Below are 19,280 nucleotides of genomic sequence, written 5' to 3'. Positions count from 1 at the left end.
TGGGTCTGAAACCTGCCATGAAGAACCAGACCCTGCCAGTCGATTCTGGGATGAGCTTTCTCACGTCGGCCTTCCACAACACCTTAAAGTCTGGTCTCTCTTCGAGTCGGGTAGGACCGGTCATTTATTTAACACCTTTTTCTATTCAAGCATTGTTTCCTCTGGTGATGTCGAAGCACAATTTGCTAAGTTATATATATATATTTGTCATTAATCACACATTTGTTGTCTGGTGTCACTCAGGGCAATGTTGGGCACATCAGAGTTGTGCCATGTGGTCTGATGGTGTTTGTGAGGGCGAGGGACAATCTCTGCTTAATGTGGACAGAGCCATTGACTCAGGGAGCACAAAGGTGAGCACAAAGGGGTGGGGTAAAATCCGTAATGGGTGTTAACACCACCTTAATGTGTTAGGGCAGCAGGGAGGGACCGCTTCATTGAGGCACAGAGAAGCTGATGGATCAGACTGACTGGTAAAGGTCGACAAGGCTGTGAGGATCCCTCAGCTGTGAAATGGAAAAGGTCATGCTACTCAACAGGGCAAAGCTCTCATGTCAGTTTGGCTCCTAGTGGTAGCAGTGGTGCTGCTCACAGTCCTCTGATTGTGCTTGCAGCCCGTCGGTCATGCAGCCAAATGGCAATTCTGCCACTTGATTTTCACAACGGCTGTTGGTGCCCACTCATAGAACTGAGAAAAATGGAGGTTAGATGAGATTGTGCTGGCGCAGTGATCAAAGTGCTGAATCCTGGGTCATAACAGATCTTTATCATGAGCCAGGGATCCAAGTTTTTATAATTTATAGATAGTAAATGGCAAAAGCAGCAGCTTGTGAACATAATTTGCAGGTTTTCTGTTGGGGTTTTGATGGTTTACGTGTATTGTGACATCTGTCTTTCATTCCACAGCACTGTGCATACTGTAAGCGCCTTGGAGCATCCATTAAGTGCTGTGCTGAAGGATGTGCCCAACTATACCATTACCCCTGTGCAGGGGCTGCCGGGACCTTTCAGGATTTCAGGAGTCTCTCACTCCTCTGCCCAGAACACATTGAATTGGCAATTCAAAAATGTAGGTTAAGTCAAATTAACAATAATGGCTCTATTTCATTGGTGAAAAAAATACTAAATCACTGTTCTTCTGACTTACCTTTTCCTCCATTAACCTGCCCATAGTTGTAGATGAAGTAAATTGCGTGCTATGCGACAGCCCAGGGGACCTGCTGGACCAGCTCTTCTGCACCAGTTGTGGTCTGCATTACCACGGGATGTGCCTGGACATGGCTGTGACCCCTCTGAGAAGGGCAGGTTGGCAGTGCCCCGAGTGCAAAGTCTGCCAGACATGCAAGTGAGTCCACCTACTTTACACAAAAAATTTCTTTTCCTTTTAAAAAACATTTTTTTGCAGTTATCTTTCTTATCATTGTACCCCCCAGATGAATTGTTTACTTCAGTGTTTTGTGAAAAGCAGACTGAAAGTTTTGCCCTAAAGCATCGTTGGTGTACCCTCTGACCTTTATCCGAGAAGCACAGCAGCCCTGGCACACCTGAGGCTAACCGGCCTGGTTGCTAACAGAACTAGTATTTGCATATAAAGCCTGTTGCTGCTGAATCTGATGTTTTGCTAGATGAGCCAAGGTTTATTTGTATATTTTAACTAGATGCACAGATTTATTTAGCCTATACTTTTAGTCATTTTGTTATCGACTCAGTTAATGACTCTGTCACTTTGAAATCCCCTCCATTTATTTTTAAACACCAGTAGTCCACGTAGTTTTATCAGTCACAGTTTTTTCTAGGAATGCAGTCTTATTAGTAGGGTTGGACATCGTTTGATTTTGAACGATTCCGATTCCTCGTTTCGATTCCGGTTGCTATCGATTCCCGATTCCGATTCTTTCAAGACATGACATGCTTTACATGAGCCAGCTAACCACAGGTCCTACCTGATGAAATAATCTTAACTTCAACATGAATTTTAATTCTATGAACTATAACATCACCTTCATTTAGACAAAAACATGTTTTGGAGAAAAAAAGAAAAAGACTTGCAGCACAACCAGTGTGTTTGTTTCTGACCACAACCAAAGTCTGGAAGAAGCCTCTGGGATGAGAGGCTAAATGTCTCCAACATATCCAGAAACGTCCAGCTGTTTTCAGCTAAAACTCTCAGGATGATCGTGTCCAGGATGACTGAGAACTGCACCTCCATGCTGCAGCATCATGCAGTCAGAACAGAAACTTAAATGTAGCTGCTGTCAGTAACAATCTAACAGATTTTAAACATTAAAACTCTCAACAGAAATAGTTCAAAAAGGAAATTAAAATGTTCACAACTTTGTGTGTGATTTATTATTATTATTATTATTATTATTATTATTATTTATTGTGGCAGAAGCTGGTGTGGCCCACCACAGAGAAAGCTGCTCTAGCATGATGACTTTAATTATTCTACAGGTTATTGTTCAGCCTTCTGACGCTCACGTGTCTGACTGCTGGCGCTCCGTGTGCATTTTTCTATCTGTAGTGAGACAAACTCACCTCACACCATCCAGAGTTTGTTCTTTAAAGCTTCTATTAAATCCACCGTGTTGACGTCTTTTAACAAGTTTCCTCTACGCTGCAGGAGTTAAAGTTTACATTACGGAGTAAAAGTTCGGTAGACGCGTTTGTTTGTTTAGATTTGGCCGCTGCATTGGGGTGGGGGGGGGGGACTCGGTGCTGCAGACAGACAGCTGGTGTGATCAGCTCTGAAAAGCATTGATCACAATTTGCAGATCATGTTTATTTTTCACGGAGATCAGCTGCGGATTCCTCTTCCGTCGGCACGCTAGGAGTCGAAACTAGGAGTCAGAAAAAAAAAACGTTGAGCGATTCTGGGAAAAATGAACAGTTGGAACCGGTTCCCATCGATGGTTGATTCTCGATGCCCAACCCTACTTATTAGTACATCTGAGGACTGAACACCACTGACCTAGCTAAAATAAGACCAAAGAGGTTCTTGTGTCTCAGTGTTATTTTACACAGTTGTCTCTGTGTCCTGTCAGGAATCCAGGAGAGGACACTAAAATGCTGGTGTGTGACATGTGTGACAAAGGCTACCATACCTTCTGCCTGCAACCTCCTATGGACTCTCTCCCCATCAACGGGTGGAGATGTAAGGTAAACATCTCAAATAGTTCAGAGTTCGTTTTGTCAGATGACCATATATCAGAACTACTTTGATCTGTAGGTAAAGTAACTTGTGGTGGATTTCCATATCCTTTCACAAGATAAAATCCTCATTTACAGATTTCTATTTAATTATTATTATGGTTAGGAAAAGTCTCACAGCAGCCTCCCTAAGAAAGTAATGCAATACCTAGCTGTGTGTGTTCATGCTGACTGTATCTGCGGTGGTTGGGGTAGATCATAAAGGAAGATGTTTCAGATGATGGAAGGTTCCTTTGCACTTGGCTTCTTTGCTTGACTCAGCACATAACCATGTAACCTGGACACACACACACACACACACTATCACACGTCGTCTGAACACCTGCCCCCGGCCTCTGACCCCACTATCTCTGCTGTTTTGTTTCGAGTTGGGATGTCTTTCAAAAATGCTGATTAAAAAAGAAGGCACCTTATGAATACCAGATTCAATGTCATGTATTATCCTTTTGGAGTTTTTTTTTTTTTTTTGCCAGTAAAATAAATACATCCTACCGGTTTTAAAAATGGACAACTCAGGGTCGAACTCAAGAATACGATTCTTACTGAAGGTTAAATTAAGTGCATGGAGCACTGGCCTATGCAGGGGTTCTAATGAGATTTTGATAAAATTTGACTTTTGTCCCCAGAACTGCAGAGTTTGCATCCAGTGTGGAACACGAGCCAGTGGGCAGTGGCACCACACCAGCCTGCTGTGTGAGAACTGTGTCCAAAACCAGGACCCTGCTCTCTGCTGTTCCATGTGCTCTTGCATATTAGACCCTGAGCATCAAAAAGACTTAATGTTCTGCCAGACTTGTAAGAGGTAAGCCTAACTGCTTTTGCAAACAGTGTGGAACAACTGTAAATAAAAGCAAAAATCCAGTTTAGAAAAGATAAACTATTTGTGTAAAAACGCAATGAGTTCCTTTGCATTTCTTTCAGGTGGCTACATCTAGAATGTGAGCGTCAGAACTCAGGCCAAGGAGAAATCCACCCCAAGGAGGACTATGTTTGCTCCAACTGCAGGTCTCCTTCTGCAGAGCGGGCGCTTCAGGCCGAGGATATGGACATCGTCCCAGAGCTCAGCCCTGAACCAGCCTCCATGCACATAGACTCTGAGACTGGCCTACAGCTGGCTCAAAAGCACACAGACCTAGAAGCTGGCACTCAGCTGTCCTCTGAAATGCACAATGACCCCAAACCGGAATTACATGTTGTTCCATTGCACTCGGATCCAGAGCCTGTTCAGGTTGCCGTCCAGGAGGAGAAGTTAGCCACATTGGACCAGAGTACTGGTAGGTCTTTGTTACAAAAACAATTATGAGAAAAACACACCATAATGCTTCCCTTACTACTCCTTTTGTTTTTAAAACATTAAGTTATTTGTCTATGTGTCACAGCAGCAAATCCTGCATTTTTATAAGCTTATTACTAATAAATTACAGGTCCAACCATCAGGATTATTTTTTAACTGCCTCTTGTTAAAGTGAGACTTGACCAAGCTTGTTGATTATTGATATTGTTAGACACTGGAGAGTTTATTTTGTAAGGCATTTTCAACCAGTAGTACATTATAATTCACACGTTTTTCATATCTGTGTGTTTCCACTCATTACAGTATTTCTGTAATTAACTCTGGTGCAAATTAAATAAACATGTGGGGTTTTATTATGTTATCTTAATCTAAAAGCTGGTTTTGTTTGAGGTCTTCTAGCCCTAGAGTGCAAAATCAAGAACATTTACAGTGGGCAGGGGGTGCTGCAGCCGCTATTGCAGCCCACTCATGTTTGGGCAGCCGACTCTACTGACTACACAGAAACGATAGGAGCATCATGATAGTGATTATATCACAGATCCCCTGTCTGCTAACCTGCCTTGGAGCGATGCTGGCTCATTCATTACGACTCACACAGCCTGTCTGCTTGTTCCACTCACCAGGCACAGATGGTCTCATTTTACAAATGATTTTTTTTTTTATCTGTCTTATTTGACTTTTCTACAAGTGTTGTTACCCTGCTTTTCTTTTCTTTTTTTAAAGACATTGAGTGTTTGTGGACCGTCTGTTCGTTCATAAGTTAATAGCACTTTATTTTGACTACCTTAAAAGACCTCGGTCATATGGGTGTGGGGGTTGTACGTCACACAGTCTATATTTAGGAGAATTGAAGTTCCTCCATCTAGGTAAGTCTCCAACGCGTCACTTGGAAGTCGCTCACCCGGAAGCAACGAGGGCCGGCTTTTAAATTTAATGGCAATCCGTCCCTGTTTTCTGTAATATCTAATCTAAAATGAGCATTTTGTGGAAATAAAATAAAAATATGATTATCGCACAAATCTTTCGGCAAACATGTTCTACTGGAAATATGCGAATGGGGTTTCAGCACTGATCCCCGTTTCTGATCTCAGCGGCTGCAGGTGGGTGAAGACACGCTTCTAAAGAAGACAGGGTCACATCGGTTATACACATCTGGTTTCAGTAAAATAATCTGGACGATAGCAAAGTTCTATCCGTGTTATAGCTCATTAACGCAAATTAAATGCTGGTTGTTCATGAACATATGATGAACACAGGCTTCAAACGCTGAACATCTGTGATTTAGTTTCAACACATTTCCCTCAATAGTTTCAGCTGATCGTCTCATTTAGCAATAAAACATGATTGTAAATGCTACCTCTCTCTCTCTGTCTCTGTCTCTCTCTCTCTCCTCTCTCTCCTCTCTCTCTCTCTCTCTCTCTCTCTCTCTCTCTCTCTCTCTGTCTCTCTCTCTCTCTCTCTCTCTCTCTCTCTCTCTCTCTCTCTCTCTCTCTCTGTCTCTCTCTCCCTCCCTCCCTCCCATTCCAAAACTTCACTTTCATGGGCAAAATAACCCCATAAAATTGATAAAATAAATCAGGAAAGCAGGGGAAAAAATATTTTTGTTTAAACATTTTTTCAATTCAAGCAATTTAGAATGTTGTGGTTTCATCTCATTTAGCTTGAAACCACAATGATCTAGGTCTTTGCTGTGAATTGGTTTTGTCATATACAGTGCTTTTAAAGTTTGTTTTTATTTTTTCAGAACTACAAAATTTTATTATGTTGTTCCTATGGATATATTTTTTCTAATCCTGTGCAATCTCTCAAGTAATGAAACATGCAAACACTGTGCAGAAAGGATTGTCAACAAAACCAAAATGTCCAACTCAATGGTGCTAAACAAAGTACTTTACACCATTTTAGATCACACAAGGCCTAAAAATGTCTCTTTAAGAAGCATAGAGATGTTAAAGTGACAATGTGTAGTTTTTATTATTCATCTCTGGAAATATCCAACAAAACGTTGCTGAAAATTAATGAAATGATGCCCAGTTGTTGAAAAATATTGGTGGCTTCGTTACATATAACCATAAAAATTTGGTTTAAAATACATGGGAGCGGGTCTGAGTCTTTGGGTGACACCATGTTTCCTTCAACTAATTGTTACAAAACTTTCACCGTTCATAAACGTTGTTGTTTTTCACATTTACTTCTTCACTCGTTGCTAGTGATAAAAGGGAGTCTGATTTGCTGTCGTTTTGCTGGAGCTTGCGATCCTAGGGATTTTTGACCTTAATGGTCATCTATTGGTAATGTCTTACCCCTACTTTACACTGGAAGCATCAGTGGTGCGGAACAGCAGTGGAACGTTACTGTTTCAAACAGAATCCATTATAGTCTACGGGGGTGATTCAAACCGGGGCATTTTCAGGCTCGTCACCGAAGCGTCTCGCTAGAAAGTATTCGGGCCACTGAAAAGAAAAAAAAAAGAAAAAGAAAAATCTGACTTTTTTCCTCAGAATTCTGACTTTAATAATCCTGAGAAAAAAGTCAGAATTCTTTCTTTTCTTTTCTCTTTTCAGTGTCCCTAATCCTCTTCTGTAGCTCGCTGTGCTGCTAAAGATAGGATTGTGTTCTATTTCTGCGGCAAGCCGCTTCTGGGACACGACATTTTCAAGATCCCACAAGTCCAGCGAGTAGCATAGCAGAGAAGCTGCTTTGTGACTGAGATTCTCCAGATGTGACTTGAAGCAGGTCGTGGCCCTTTGGGAGTCCTATGGGGGTATTCCGGGAGTATGGGGTAACAGGCCTCTTGATATGGTCTGTTAGGTCCGTATATGACCGGTGTCAGAGCTTGGTCCGTATTGCAGGCAGTAAGTCGGGGTGGTTTCTGTTGAGAGTTGGACTCGGCCAAGGCTGCCCTTAGTCTCAAATTCTTTTCATGACTTATATGAACAGGATTTCTAGGAACAGCCAAGGTGGTGAGGGGATCTGTTTTGGTGGCCCAAGTATCAGGTCTCTGCTTTTTGATGGGCCCAAAGTAGATTTGCTGCTCCTCCACATCGTGAGGAGTCAGTTGAGGTGGCTTGAGCATCTGGTTAGGATGCCTCCCTGGTGAGGATTACCAAGCACGTCCAACCAGGACGAGGCCTAAAGTAGTACCCAGGACACGCTGGAGGGACTCCGTTTCAGAGCTAGCCTGGGAATGCCTTAGGATTCCCCCAGAGGAGAGGGAAGTCGGGGCTTTTACTTAGGCTGCTAGCCCCAGATAAGCGGAGGAAAATGAATGGAAGGATAGTGACTCGTTGTTATAATTTAAATCTGACTTCAGACCTTCGTTGAAGCTCAAGCAGTGTATTTTTTTCACGTACCAACTTGGTCAGTATAGAAGATGTAAAAATCAGTGAATGAATGAATGAATGTGTGTGTGTGTTTATCGTGGTCAGTAGCTGATAGCAAGGTTGTAAGCCCATCTCCCTAATTTACTTTCTGGCATGAGCACCGGATGAGCACCTGCAAGCTGCACAGTCATGAGCCCAGAGCACAACAGTCCCTGGGATGTTGGTTGCCATGGTTACTCCCTTCCCTGGCAGAGATGCGTAGCAGGTGCATGTGTGTGTCAGGATCAGTGTGACATGGGAACTTGTGAATTGAGATAGTGGGTTCCTCCTTAAGACTAAGGCTTTCTGTACCGTCAGATGCTGTCTGGCAGAATATTGGCTCGACGCGCGTATTCCTGATAGCCAGGAATGACTGGTTCTATTCATACTAGACAACTTGAGTACATTGATGGCTTTGATACAAGACCAAATTAAGAGAGAGGATACTAAGAAACTTGAGTTAGAGAATAGTAGACATGAAGAAATACAGCCTATGATTAAATGTACCTCGTTGTTTTCAAATCACTGTGTTTGTCATTCAGAAAGTAATTGAAGGCTTTAAATTGACTTTTTAATGGACTTTTTTTATCTTTAATGTTTTTGGTCTTTTTTTTTCTGGTTCTCCTTTCTTTACTTGCAATGTGTTCTCAGCCTTGCCTCACTCTGGGTCTTTGTTTAATAGCTGAGTTTTCGGTCCAAAATAAACTTAAAATTTGTATGTTATTTTTCCTGTTTAGAAGCCTCGGGAGAAGCAGATGTTGTTGATACACAGGTTACTGAACCTTCGATCAACAAAATTCCAACAGAATTCAATCCAGGTTTGTACATGTAATCTGTATGTCAGAGATTTCCTTTGTTGCTAATTATTGTATATATATGTTTTATGTATCAAACCCAACTTTAAGGCCTTTTCCACCCAAATCCACAGAATGTGCACTGAAGATGTAACTGTGTCATTACTGGTGTTGATCCCTGAGCATATTTTATTGTATTGGTGTTTGGGTAAATTAGCCTCTGCACTTTTTTCTTCTTCTCCAGACTCAAAACCAGCAGCCGGAGTCCAGCTCACTTCTACAGAAAGGCCCGCATCTTCATCCACTCCAAGCCAGGAATCTATTCCAGCCCAACAGTCTACAAAGCCACTACAGACACAGGATATCACATTGCAGCCCAAACCAGCAAATACAGCGACCTGCCCTGAACAGGGGGTGGTCAACCCCAGCACAAAGGATTTTAAGCCCATCATCTCAACTACCAAAGAACCGAATACTACATCAGTACCTTTCAATGAACAACCAATGGAAGTCACGCTATACCAGCCTTCAAGTTTGGATGTAGTCAGGGCTTCTTTCCTGGAAACTGCTCCAAAAGACCCAAACAAGGACCGAAACGAGGGTACGTTTCACATGAACCTGGCAGAGACTGTTAAGCCTTTGGCTTCTTCTACATCACAGGATGTGAGCTCTACACTGGACAGCAAGACTTTAATGTCATATTCCGGCTTGTCCTCAGAGGGGAAGCCCTTCAAAACAGCAGTGGAGAGATTAGTGGAAATGGTTTCTTCTCCTTCGCACACTTCTCTGGCCAGAGGGCCGCCTCTCAGAGAACCACCGCAGACCCACATCCTACCTACACTGAGTGACCACAGCAGTACAATTCCAACAACAACCCTGGTACAATTTACACCCAAGATTGGCATGGGAAAACCCGCCATTACCAAGAGGAAGTTTTCTCCTGGAAGGCCACGAGTGAAACAGGTAGGACCCTGGACCGAACCTCAGAGAGATCGCTAATTATGATCTGGGTTTTTCTTCTTGGTTTACACTCTGCTGAAGTAATAAACCAAAGGAGTGTAGCTTAATATTGTTTCCACTGGTATCTTTGTGTGGATTTCTCGTGGGTCTGGCAAAATGAAATTAGATTCTTTTCAGTTGCTGTGCTGTGATTCAAGCAGCTGTGGATATTATTTTTTTTATTATAGAATTGACTGTTTCTCAGTAAAGTTGCACCTCATGGTACTAAAACAAAAGCACGATAGTTCCTCCACTCCTGTGCACTCCTCATACATTGTTGTACAACACGAGTTATTAAGTCACAGTATTAATACCCCTGCTGAGTATGAATTACTTCTTGTCAGCATTGTGTTCTGCTGTCAGTTCATCCTGTATTCAGTGTTGCCAACTGTCTCCCTCTGAAAGTAGCTGAATTTGACCCAGAAACTTGTAAGATGTCGCCAACTTCTATTTTGTATGATGATGACATCATCACCTCACACCTCGTTGTACTCCTGATAAAAAGTCTTGTGGCGATCTTCATTTTCTCCTCAACATCCTATATGGATATGGCTTACTGAATCTTACATTTAATTAGCTTATTACTTGTTTTGTGAGTAGGTAAGTTCAACTGAGGAATATTTATGATTGGTCAGTAGATGTAATGTGATCATTCCCTTTCCAGGAATCTGGAAGGATGGTCCGGATGCAGAGCAGGCTGGGTCTTTTGCTTATCTGCAGGGAATATTGATGACAACGTTCTGCAGGAAGTAGCTAAGGGTGGTCAAAAATGTTGCTAGATGTTTCACTAAGCGTTTATTTATTTATTTTTTTTAATATGTTGATATTTACCTTCTCAGTGGCCTAGTGGTATGAGTGGCTACTTCGGGACTGGGGGATCGGGGTTCAAATCCCGGTTGGGTCATACCAAAGACTTTAAAAATGGGTCCCAATGCCTCCCTGCTTGACACTCAGCCTTATTGGGTTGGATTAAGAGATTAAGCCATCAAATGCAGAGATGTAATTTCACTATTTTGTGATGACTAATGGGACTTTAACTTTACAGAGGTCTTAAAAGTTGTTAGAAATGGCAACAAAGCCACTAAGTTGACAACACCATCTGTTTCTGTTTCCGTCAGTCTTTTTTTTCCACTTGTCAGAAACATGTTTCATGCTTCATCATATTCATCACATCTCATAATAAACATTATCATAAGTTATTATCCAACATATTACACCATCAGTAGCAGAGGGACGCAGTGGTTAAACATTTGATTTTTTTTATTATTGGTATCAATGTGCTGAAACTACTTAATGTGTACCCCGAGGAAAGCGATACAAGGAATTGGATTTGTGCCCCTGGTTGTGTTTTATTATGAATGATCCTGGTGCAGATAGATTAGTTACATTTTCCTCTTGTTATTTTACAGGTAGTATATCTTTTATAAGAATATCAGGGCTTAAATTAATTAGCTACATGTGTTCTGGGAAAGCTCCTGTAAAAAATAAATATTTCTGTCCTAGATATGCATGCTTCTTTAGCTAAAATGCAAATTTTGCTCTAGGGTTCTTTAACCATTTCTGCTGCTAAAAATTCAACTAACCCTTTTGCTTTTTGAAACAAAGCTTTTAAAGTAGCAGCATGAAATGCAAATATTGGCTTTAACACATTATGCAGCTAAATAGTTTGGACATGTTTTGGCACATTTACTTTTGACTGGTTCCCCTGCTTAGATGGATGTGTTTGAGTTTTTTTTCCTGTTCTTCCACAAATGGTTATTTTAGAGGCTCACCGCATTTATTTAAAATCTTTCTTTGTATGTTTTTATTTCTTTGCTGACTTTGTTTTTAAGTTGCTGCATTTTGTCGCCCTCCTCCTTCCCTCCCTCTCTCTTACTCTCTCACCCATCCCTCCTTACCTTAGGGTGCATGGAGCCCCCATAGCAGAGTGAGCTCACCCTTGTCCTGGTCACCAGACCAGCCAGAGGGGTGGGACCCAAGGAGCAGGCAGTCCTCTGGCAGCCCAGGGTGGAGCATCCGAGTGGTAAATACAGTGGCTCTCCAGAGATGGCGAGGCAGCTGCTGCCCCCTCTGCCCTGTCCTTCCTTCTGTGATGCACACTCGCTGAGTGTTTCTAATGGTCACTGATGTATACTGTAGCCCAAACTAGAAACTGGCCTCCACCTTACAGCAAGGGGAATTGTTAGGGATTTTATCAATATGTTTATCAATAAACCCATTTCCTGCGGTCGAAGAGAAAAGGGGAGACACTATAAACAGGCGAGTAAACCAAATTGCAATTTGTGGCAGAGCAACGTGGCAACTGCCCCGAATTCTGCTTGCAAGTTTATTTTATAACATGAGATGAGGAAAGAAGCAGAAGTGTGTGTGTGAATGGGAGAGAGGTCATGAGGGGGAGACGCAGTGTGTGTGTGTGTATGGGAAGTTGCAAGGTAACAAGAATGTGTGTGTGTGTGTGTGTGTGTGTGTGTGTGTGTGTGTGTGTGTGTGTGTGTGTGTGTGTGTGTGTGTGTGTGTGTGTGAGAATGCTTCAGGCATAAGGTAATACATTTGTTAATAGGATTAAAGTAATGAAATATAAAATTTCCATAACAGGAAGCGTTCAAAGCCTACAACTTAATGCATGGGAACACAAATGTAGAAGAAATGTTTGCAGTTGAACGATTGATCATAGATGTGAAAATCCAAAGTGTGCATAAATGTTTTAGTCTTGTGATATGTTCCCATGCTCAAGTCTGTCATATTGCACACTCATTTTTATGCTAGTATCAAGCAGTTGATGCATGGGTGCACTCTGTGGCTGCAAGATTTTAGAAATTATGATTCTTCTGACAGAAATTGCAATTTCAATTTGATTTATGATTCGCTTCAAATCACACTTGAGCACAATACTCACAACAAACTAACATTTACCCCTCCTTTCCGTCTGACATAAAAGCGGCATATAATGTAATAGCAGTGTTTTACCCTCAATTCACATCCGAACTGGAGTGTTTCAGACGCAAAACGTGAGCAAACGTGTTCCACAGTTCTGGTCCCACAAAGCCACAAAATCACAGGAGATTTGCAACACCACGCATGATTTCAGAAGTCCACACAATAGCAAGCAAGGAGAAAGACAGCTGCTTGTATCCAAAACAGTTTGTGGTTTCTTTTCTGTGTTGTTTTCATTGGCTACAGGGGTTTCACAGAGCATGACAGTCCCTGGAACTTCAGTCTGCAAGTCTGCAAGGAACTTTTATTTTGAAGTTTCTGGATGTTTTACACGACTTTCATGTATGATTTCCTGCCTGACCCAATCTAAACTGCAGAGTTTGATGTGTTTGCATAAAAAATACTGAAAATGTTATGATAGCGGCCCTTCACTTCTGGGACGCGTCCAAAGCGTTACACTTTTGCTGCCGGTGGAAAGAAAACCGTCCGCTATAATGGCCTAATATACCTAGTATGTAGTAACACTCCATCCCTGTGTTGCATTATTATGCTGGTTTTATAACCACATTCAAATAACAACAAAATGAGAAAAATAATTTCCAACATGAAAATCATTCAAATTTATATATTTCTTTTGCTTTTACCTTTTGAGCCTTTGTCTGAATGTGGATAACAGCAGTTTCTCCTCGGAATGGGAGTGTTGTCTCTGGATATGTGTCCCTTGACTGCATGTATAATCTATTTTATATATATATGGGGATGCTCCAATTCCAATCACGTAATCAGATGGCCTGTATTTGATATAGCACCTTCTAGAGTCCTGGAACCCCCAAGGTGCTTTACAACACAATCAGTCATCCACCCATTCACACACACATTCACACGCTGGTGGGGATGAGCTATGATGTAGCCACAGCTGCCCTGGGGCGCACTGACAGCGGCAAGGCTGCCGAGCACTGGCACCACCGGTCCCTCCGAACACCACCAGCAGGCAAAGGGGGTTAAGTGTCTTGCCCAAGGACACAATGACAGCGACAAACTGAGTGGGGCTCGAACCTGCAACATTCCGATTATGGGGGCGAGAACTTAACTCCTGTCCCACTGTCACCCTATCTGAATATCAGGTCCAATCACATGATTTTCAGGAAATCAGAATCGGTGGGGGAAATAAATCGGATTTAACCATATAAAATAAGAAACATTACTTTTTAAATTCATCCTGAAAAATAAATGTTCAAACGGAAAAAACAATGGCTTAGTTTTAAATTCAACAAGTTCCTCTACATCAGTATTTTTGTTTCAAAGACAACGCCGTAAGTCCCACAATTTAAGGTAGTCCAGGACTTCATGCACCATAATATGTAGCAGTTAGCTAACACAGAGCGTACTTGTCACCTCAAGAGACAGAAGATGTTTGGGAGTGTAATAAACACATTTAATGTGTGCAAACTGGGCATTTACCAAAGTAGAAAAGGTAGTGCTGCGTTCAACACTGATGCGCCACCTTACAAAAACTGACCCTGTTCAGTTTGCTGCAGCAATTCAGATAAGCCAGCCGACATCAAAAGATACATTAAGAAACCAAGGAATAGTTTACTGACAGCAAAAATGTCAAGATAGCTGCATATTTATCAAACTGGATGAGCGTCTATGGTTGCAAACGTCTGTTTCTAAAGTCTTGTTGAGTCACGGTATAATCTGCTTTATCTTCCTACATTTACAGACGCAGAAACTCTACAGGTGTTTTGTAGAAAAAAGTTACTCCGCTGCTGACCGTCATGTGCCGTGCCATCCCTGACGCTGAAAACAGTCACACGCTGAGCAAACAATTCCAAAAATCGGCGAGGCAACTTTTACCTTTATTCTTAACATTACCACATTTCTCATTAATATACTTCCTAATCAAGTGATGTTTTATGGCAAATAAATAGAAGACATGATATAAATACAGAAAGAAAGAAAGAAAGAAAGAAATGCATTAATGATTAAAAATAACCAAGAACAACTCTAGTGTGTTCTCCTTTTTTCTTAATGCAGATTTCTAAAAAATCTGATCAGGACTCGCGAGTCGGCAAATTCTTAAAATCAAATTACTCTGAATCGGATCGGGGGCAACAAAATGTGATTGGAGCATCCCTAATATAATGTTGGTTTTCCAGGAACACTACTCAGAGCAACTCGGACCGTTGCAGCTCGGCCCGGCCACTGTTTCCAAGAGGATGGTTCTGTATTTTCCCCCTACTTTCTCCCCTATTTTTAGTCCCTGCTCCATTGAGGTAACTGGCAAGGCTGAGCCAGGCCGGCATTGGGATTCTGGTCGCCGATTGGCTAGGGGGCGGAGTCACTGGTTGCTTTGGAGTTTTTTGCTTTCTGTTTCACTGCCTGCAGACATTTCCTGGTTCATAGTCTGACAAAAGCCATACAACTGAGCAAAATGTCCAGCAACACCACCATTTTTCAGCTAAATTGTGTTTCTGCAGAGCAAAAAAGTTTCCATACACTGTTGTCACGAGTAAATATCGCGCAACCCCCCCGCCCCCCCGCACCTATGAGGGCACACCCACTTTCTGTCATGGAGCTGGCATGGGAACAAAACTGCACTCCGATGAGCTGATTCAAATCACGCTGCACAGAGCTGTTTTAGGCTGAGTAGTGCTCCTGGAAAACCACCTTAAATGTTCTGCGCTTGGATGGATGATTTTGTCTCAGACAGATGTAGGTGAGGCTTTTTAAATCCCATTAGCCTTTCTATTGGATTGGCAGGGAGATGGACAGTCGACCGCAAAATTCTGCACATTTCCAATCTTGTGCAACCCGCACAAATTGATTTGTATCTTAAAAGTAAATTTGACCCTATTGTGATTGATCAAGGGGATTTTGAAAGCTAGTTGATGGTTTTTCTCTTGGTTAAGCTTGAGACTGAGCTTAATTCTGTTGAGTTTCCAGTCCATGGACAATCCTGTTGTAGTTGTTCCATCACTGAGGGTGAATTTTGGCCCAGTGTGAAGGAGTTTTAGTGGAGGTTTTAGGAGGTTGAGTCAAATGCATGTTTGACAGTCATGATTGGCCTCAGGCCCCCCGTAGGTAAAAGTGCCAGAGGCACAGTGAAACTTGGCAGATACCTTTTCAATTTAATTGATGGCTGTCTGCTAGTCATTTATGTCAGGAAAATGTCAAGAATCAGGTAACTTTTATTTTATTCTTCTAAAGAGCATTTGTGTCTTGGTTTTCTTCAAAATGTTTTTAACTTTTTTTAAAAGCCATAAAGATGTATTTTAGGGATGAAAGTTGGTGTTGTGCAAAGGTTGTAATTCTTTGTTATCATATACTTACAACAGCTTTCATTGCAAACAGAAAAATAATCTACTTGACTTTTTGCTGGTTAAGCGACAAAATCTTGTTTTTCTGTGACAGCCCTTCGAAAGTGAAACGATTAAGAAGTGAACGCTGACAATGACAGATGTATCTAAGTACAGGCTAGGCCTGCTATTTCTCATCACACATCGTTAGCTTAGAGGCCTGATTAGAGGTGTTTTCTACCAGGACAAGCAAAGACTTGACTTATTGTGTAGTACAGAATCAACACGAGAAACAGGTAAAGTCATCGTCTTTTAATCTGATTCTAAACCAGCGATGCTTCACAAAACCGAATTTCCTTTATCAGGATGGAGATAATTGTACCATTGGGTCTTAAATGGCAAACGGTGGCCTCATATCAGGCAGTGACCGACTGGTGTTTAGGTTTTAAATGTCTGTGGAATGTGTTCATAGAGCTCAGCCTGAGTGTTTGTGTGAAGGTGGGAAAATAAATCACAGCTTTTGTGGGCCTATTTTTATTGTTCAAAACATAGATTGTCATTTTACCATCTGATGTGTTTGTTTCTCTTGTGTCGTGTCTCGACAGGGTCGAGGCTCAGGCTTCCCTGGTAGGAGGAGGCCCAGAGGGGCCGGTCTGTCAGGTAGAGCTGGGCGAGGCAGGGCCAGAGGGAAGAACGGAGTCAGCCCCAGCATCAACCCTGGGGTATGAACTTTGTGGCTTTTCTGCAAATACGCCACAACATTCTCACGCTTGTGTTTCCTCTAGTTGAGGATGATTATGGTGGTTTGTAAGCAGCGATAAGTTAGTTAGTGTAATGATTTGAATTACATGTTATTTAATAAGCCATAAGACAAAAGATTCCATAGCAAATATCAAATCAACCTTATGGATCTGTGAGGTTATTTTAAACCAGAAGATTGGAACTTTTTAATGCAGGGATTAGATAACAGCTTCGTCTTCACTCAGAGACAACAGAAGAGAGAGAGTCGAGTTTCAAAGTTTAAAGATTTATTAAAAACAAATTAAACTAGACTAACTTTAAACACTAAATGTATGGTGTAACTAAGGTGAATGAGACAGAGAATGGTGTGATGTGGAATGTTGCTCAGAACCAGCAAATCCGAAGAAGCGATTAGTTCTGATGGGAACTGAAGGTGTTGTCTTCGCGCTAAGCTTTGATTAGGAGATTCATAAACACATTCAACGCCATTTTTCGGTCTACATACCCTGAGTGGAAGTCCATAAGGTTGATTTCATATTTGCTATGGAATCTTTTGTCGTATGGCTTATTAAATAACATGTAATGTAAATCATTACATTTGTAATAATAACCTTTAGTTATTAATGAATATTTCCTCATTAATTCAGATTAGTTTCTCATAACCAATTGATGGCTATTTGAAGGAATGTTATTATTAAACACTTTGTTTTTGTGCACTTTTCTCCCTGGTGCAGATCACTACAGTAGAAATACAATACCCTCTCAAGGAGGAAGAGGAGAGTGCCATGCATAACACAGTTGTCATTTTCTCCAGCAATGACAGTTTCACACTCAAACAGGTGTGTGGACCTTCTTTTTGCCTCTGATTAATTTGTTTTTGGATTAAAACCTTCGTGTTGGGTGGTCTCGTGATTACAGTTTTTCTCAAAAGATTTCTCCCTCTGAAATCGTACTAAAAATCTGAGGTTTTCATCTATTTTACTGCATGTCGTAACGGCCCAGCTGTTTTTTTAAATATTGAAATTGAAAATGTTTCTAATAGGAAAGATGAAACCTGTTAATGCAGATTATGAGATTACAGTCGTGTAATGATTCTTTATGTTTTTCTTTAGGACATGTGTGTAGTGTGTGGGAGTTTTGGTCTTGGTGCAGAGGGCCGTCTTTTGGCCTGTGTTCAGTGCGGCCAGTGCTACCACCCGTTCTGTGTTGGCATAAAGGTAAAGAGTCTTACTTCATTTGTTTATTAGAAACTTCTCTGCATGAACTGGTTGCATGTCTCAAGCCACACCCTAATTTCCCCAGATCACTAAAGCAGTGCTCAGTAAAGGCTGGCGCTGCCTGGAGTGTACCGTGTGTGAAGCTTGTGGCCAAGCCACAGATCCCGGTCGCTTGCTGCTGTGTGATGACTGTGACATCAGCTATCACACCTACTGCCTGGACCCTCCGCTGCAGAACGTCCCCAAGGAGAGCTGGAAGTGCAAGTGGTGAGTAACTCTGTTAACCCCGCCTATTATTTAAATTAGGAAGAAATCTTGCAGCAGTGGAAAGTTTGTCTTCTGAATTTTTCCGGGTTTAAGGAGTCTGTCCCCCCGTCTTCTACAGGTGTGTGGCCTGTACCCAGTGTGGTTCAACCACTCCAGGACTAAGGTGTGACTGGCAGAATAATTATACCCAGTGTGCACCCTGTGCCAGCCTTACAACATGCGCAGCCTGTCTGATGGACTACAGCGAAGGCACCATCATCGTGCAGTGCCGCCAGTGTGACAGGTGTGTAGGGTTTCTGCGAAGCTTTCAGCTCAGGAGGACAAGTCTCCTTTAATTCTCTGTAATAATTGGCACCGATCTAAACTTTTTTTTACTTTTTTCTTCCCCACAGATGGTTTCATGCCTCTTGTCAGAATCTTCACTCTGAGGAAGACGTAGAAAAAGCTGCAGAGAGCAACTTCGACTGCACAATGTGCCGCAATTTCAAAACCACTAAAGGTGGGAGCACAGTGATTCATTTCAATACCTTTTCATTTATTCATTTTTATGCTATTTGTGTATTAAATGTAATGGATGCCAGAATGACATGTAACCGGTGTCTGCTGTTATGTTAAATTGCTTCTGCTGCAGTTCTAACCAAGATTAGAGACACCACTGAGCCACTAATTGTGTCACAGGCTGCTTCAAGAGCTAAAGAAATAGGTACGATTCAAAATACTTAGGGTGACTGAGTGCACCAGTAAGATTTTGTTATATTCCTGTGCTGCATGCTCACTTCAGCAGCACATAATCTTGTATTAACGTTCTCTCCAGATCTGTCAAGAACCTACACCCAGGATGGTGTTTGCCTGACGGAGTCAGGACTTTGCCAGCTTCAGAGTTTGTCTGCTGCAGCATCACGGCGACGAAAACCCAAACCAAAATTAAAACTGAAGATTATTAACCAGAACAGTGTGGCAGTGCTTCAGACCCCCATGGACCCACTTTCAGAACTCTCTCGAGATGAAGACATGGAGGAGAACAGAGGTACTTCTTCCCCAAAAACAGGGCTCTATGTCCTGTTATTTAGCATTTTGTAATGTTTTTTCAGTAGCAAATTCTTAACTTAATGTAATATATTATTATAGTTTTGACCTTTTTGATTTTGACTGGTAGGTTTTCT

At 41.8% G+C, this 19,280-nt stretch overlaps 1 protein-coding gene across 7 annotated transcripts in view; it reads left to right on the top strand.

Annotated features, from left to right (window-relative positions):
- kmt2cb (lysine (K)-specific methyltransferase 2Cb) overlaps positions 1-19,280 on the top strand; it is a 98,982-nt gene that overhangs the window by 53,745 nt on the left and 25,957 nt on the right. For 5 of the 7 annotated variants that reach the window (XM_070556093.1, XM_015956871.3, XM_015956866.3 and 2 more), the window contains exons 6-23: positions 1-110; positions 244-353; positions 907-1,069; positions 1,174-1,345; positions 3,045-3,159; positions 3,837-4,012; positions 4,132-4,484; positions 8,604-8,684; positions 8,905-9,623; positions 11,563-11,682; positions 16,498-16,614; positions 17,368-17,472; positions 17,746-17,850; positions 17,936-18,117; positions 18,236-18,400; positions 18,510-18,616; positions 18,749-18,820; positions 18,932-19,144. In XM_070556093.1, the coding sequence (XP_070412194.1) occupies positions 1-110; positions 244-353; positions 907-1,069; positions 1,174-1,345; positions 3,045-3,159; positions 3,837-4,012; positions 4,132-4,484; positions 8,604-8,684; positions 8,905-9,623; positions 11,563-11,682; positions 16,498-16,614; positions 17,368-17,472; positions 17,746-17,850; positions 17,936-18,117; positions 18,236-18,400; positions 18,510-18,616; positions 18,749-18,820; positions 18,932-19,144 (3,185 nt within the window). The remainder of the gene's footprint in view (positions 111-243; positions 354-906; positions 1,070-1,173; positions 1,346-3,044; positions 3,160-3,836; positions 4,013-4,131; positions 4,485-8,603; positions 8,685-8,904; positions 9,624-11,562; positions 11,683-16,497; positions 16,615-17,367; positions 17,473-17,745; positions 17,851-17,935; positions 18,118-18,235; positions 18,401-18,509; positions 18,617-18,748; positions 18,821-18,931; positions 19,145-19,280) is intronic. The other 2 variants (XM_015956868.3, XM_015956870.3) reach the window with 2 other exon arrangements.

This window comes from Nothobranchius furzeri, chromosome 11 (genome assembly GCF_043380555.1).
Source record: "Nothobranchius furzeri strain GRZ-AD chromosome 11, NfurGRZ-RIMD1, whole genome shotgun sequence".
Lineage (NCBI taxonomy): Eukaryota > Metazoa > Chordata > Actinopteri > Cyprinodontiformes > Nothobranchiidae > Nothobranchius > Nothobranchius furzeri.
Note: the sequence above shows the minus strand (reverse complement) of the source record. Positions and strands in the feature narration are given on the sequence as shown.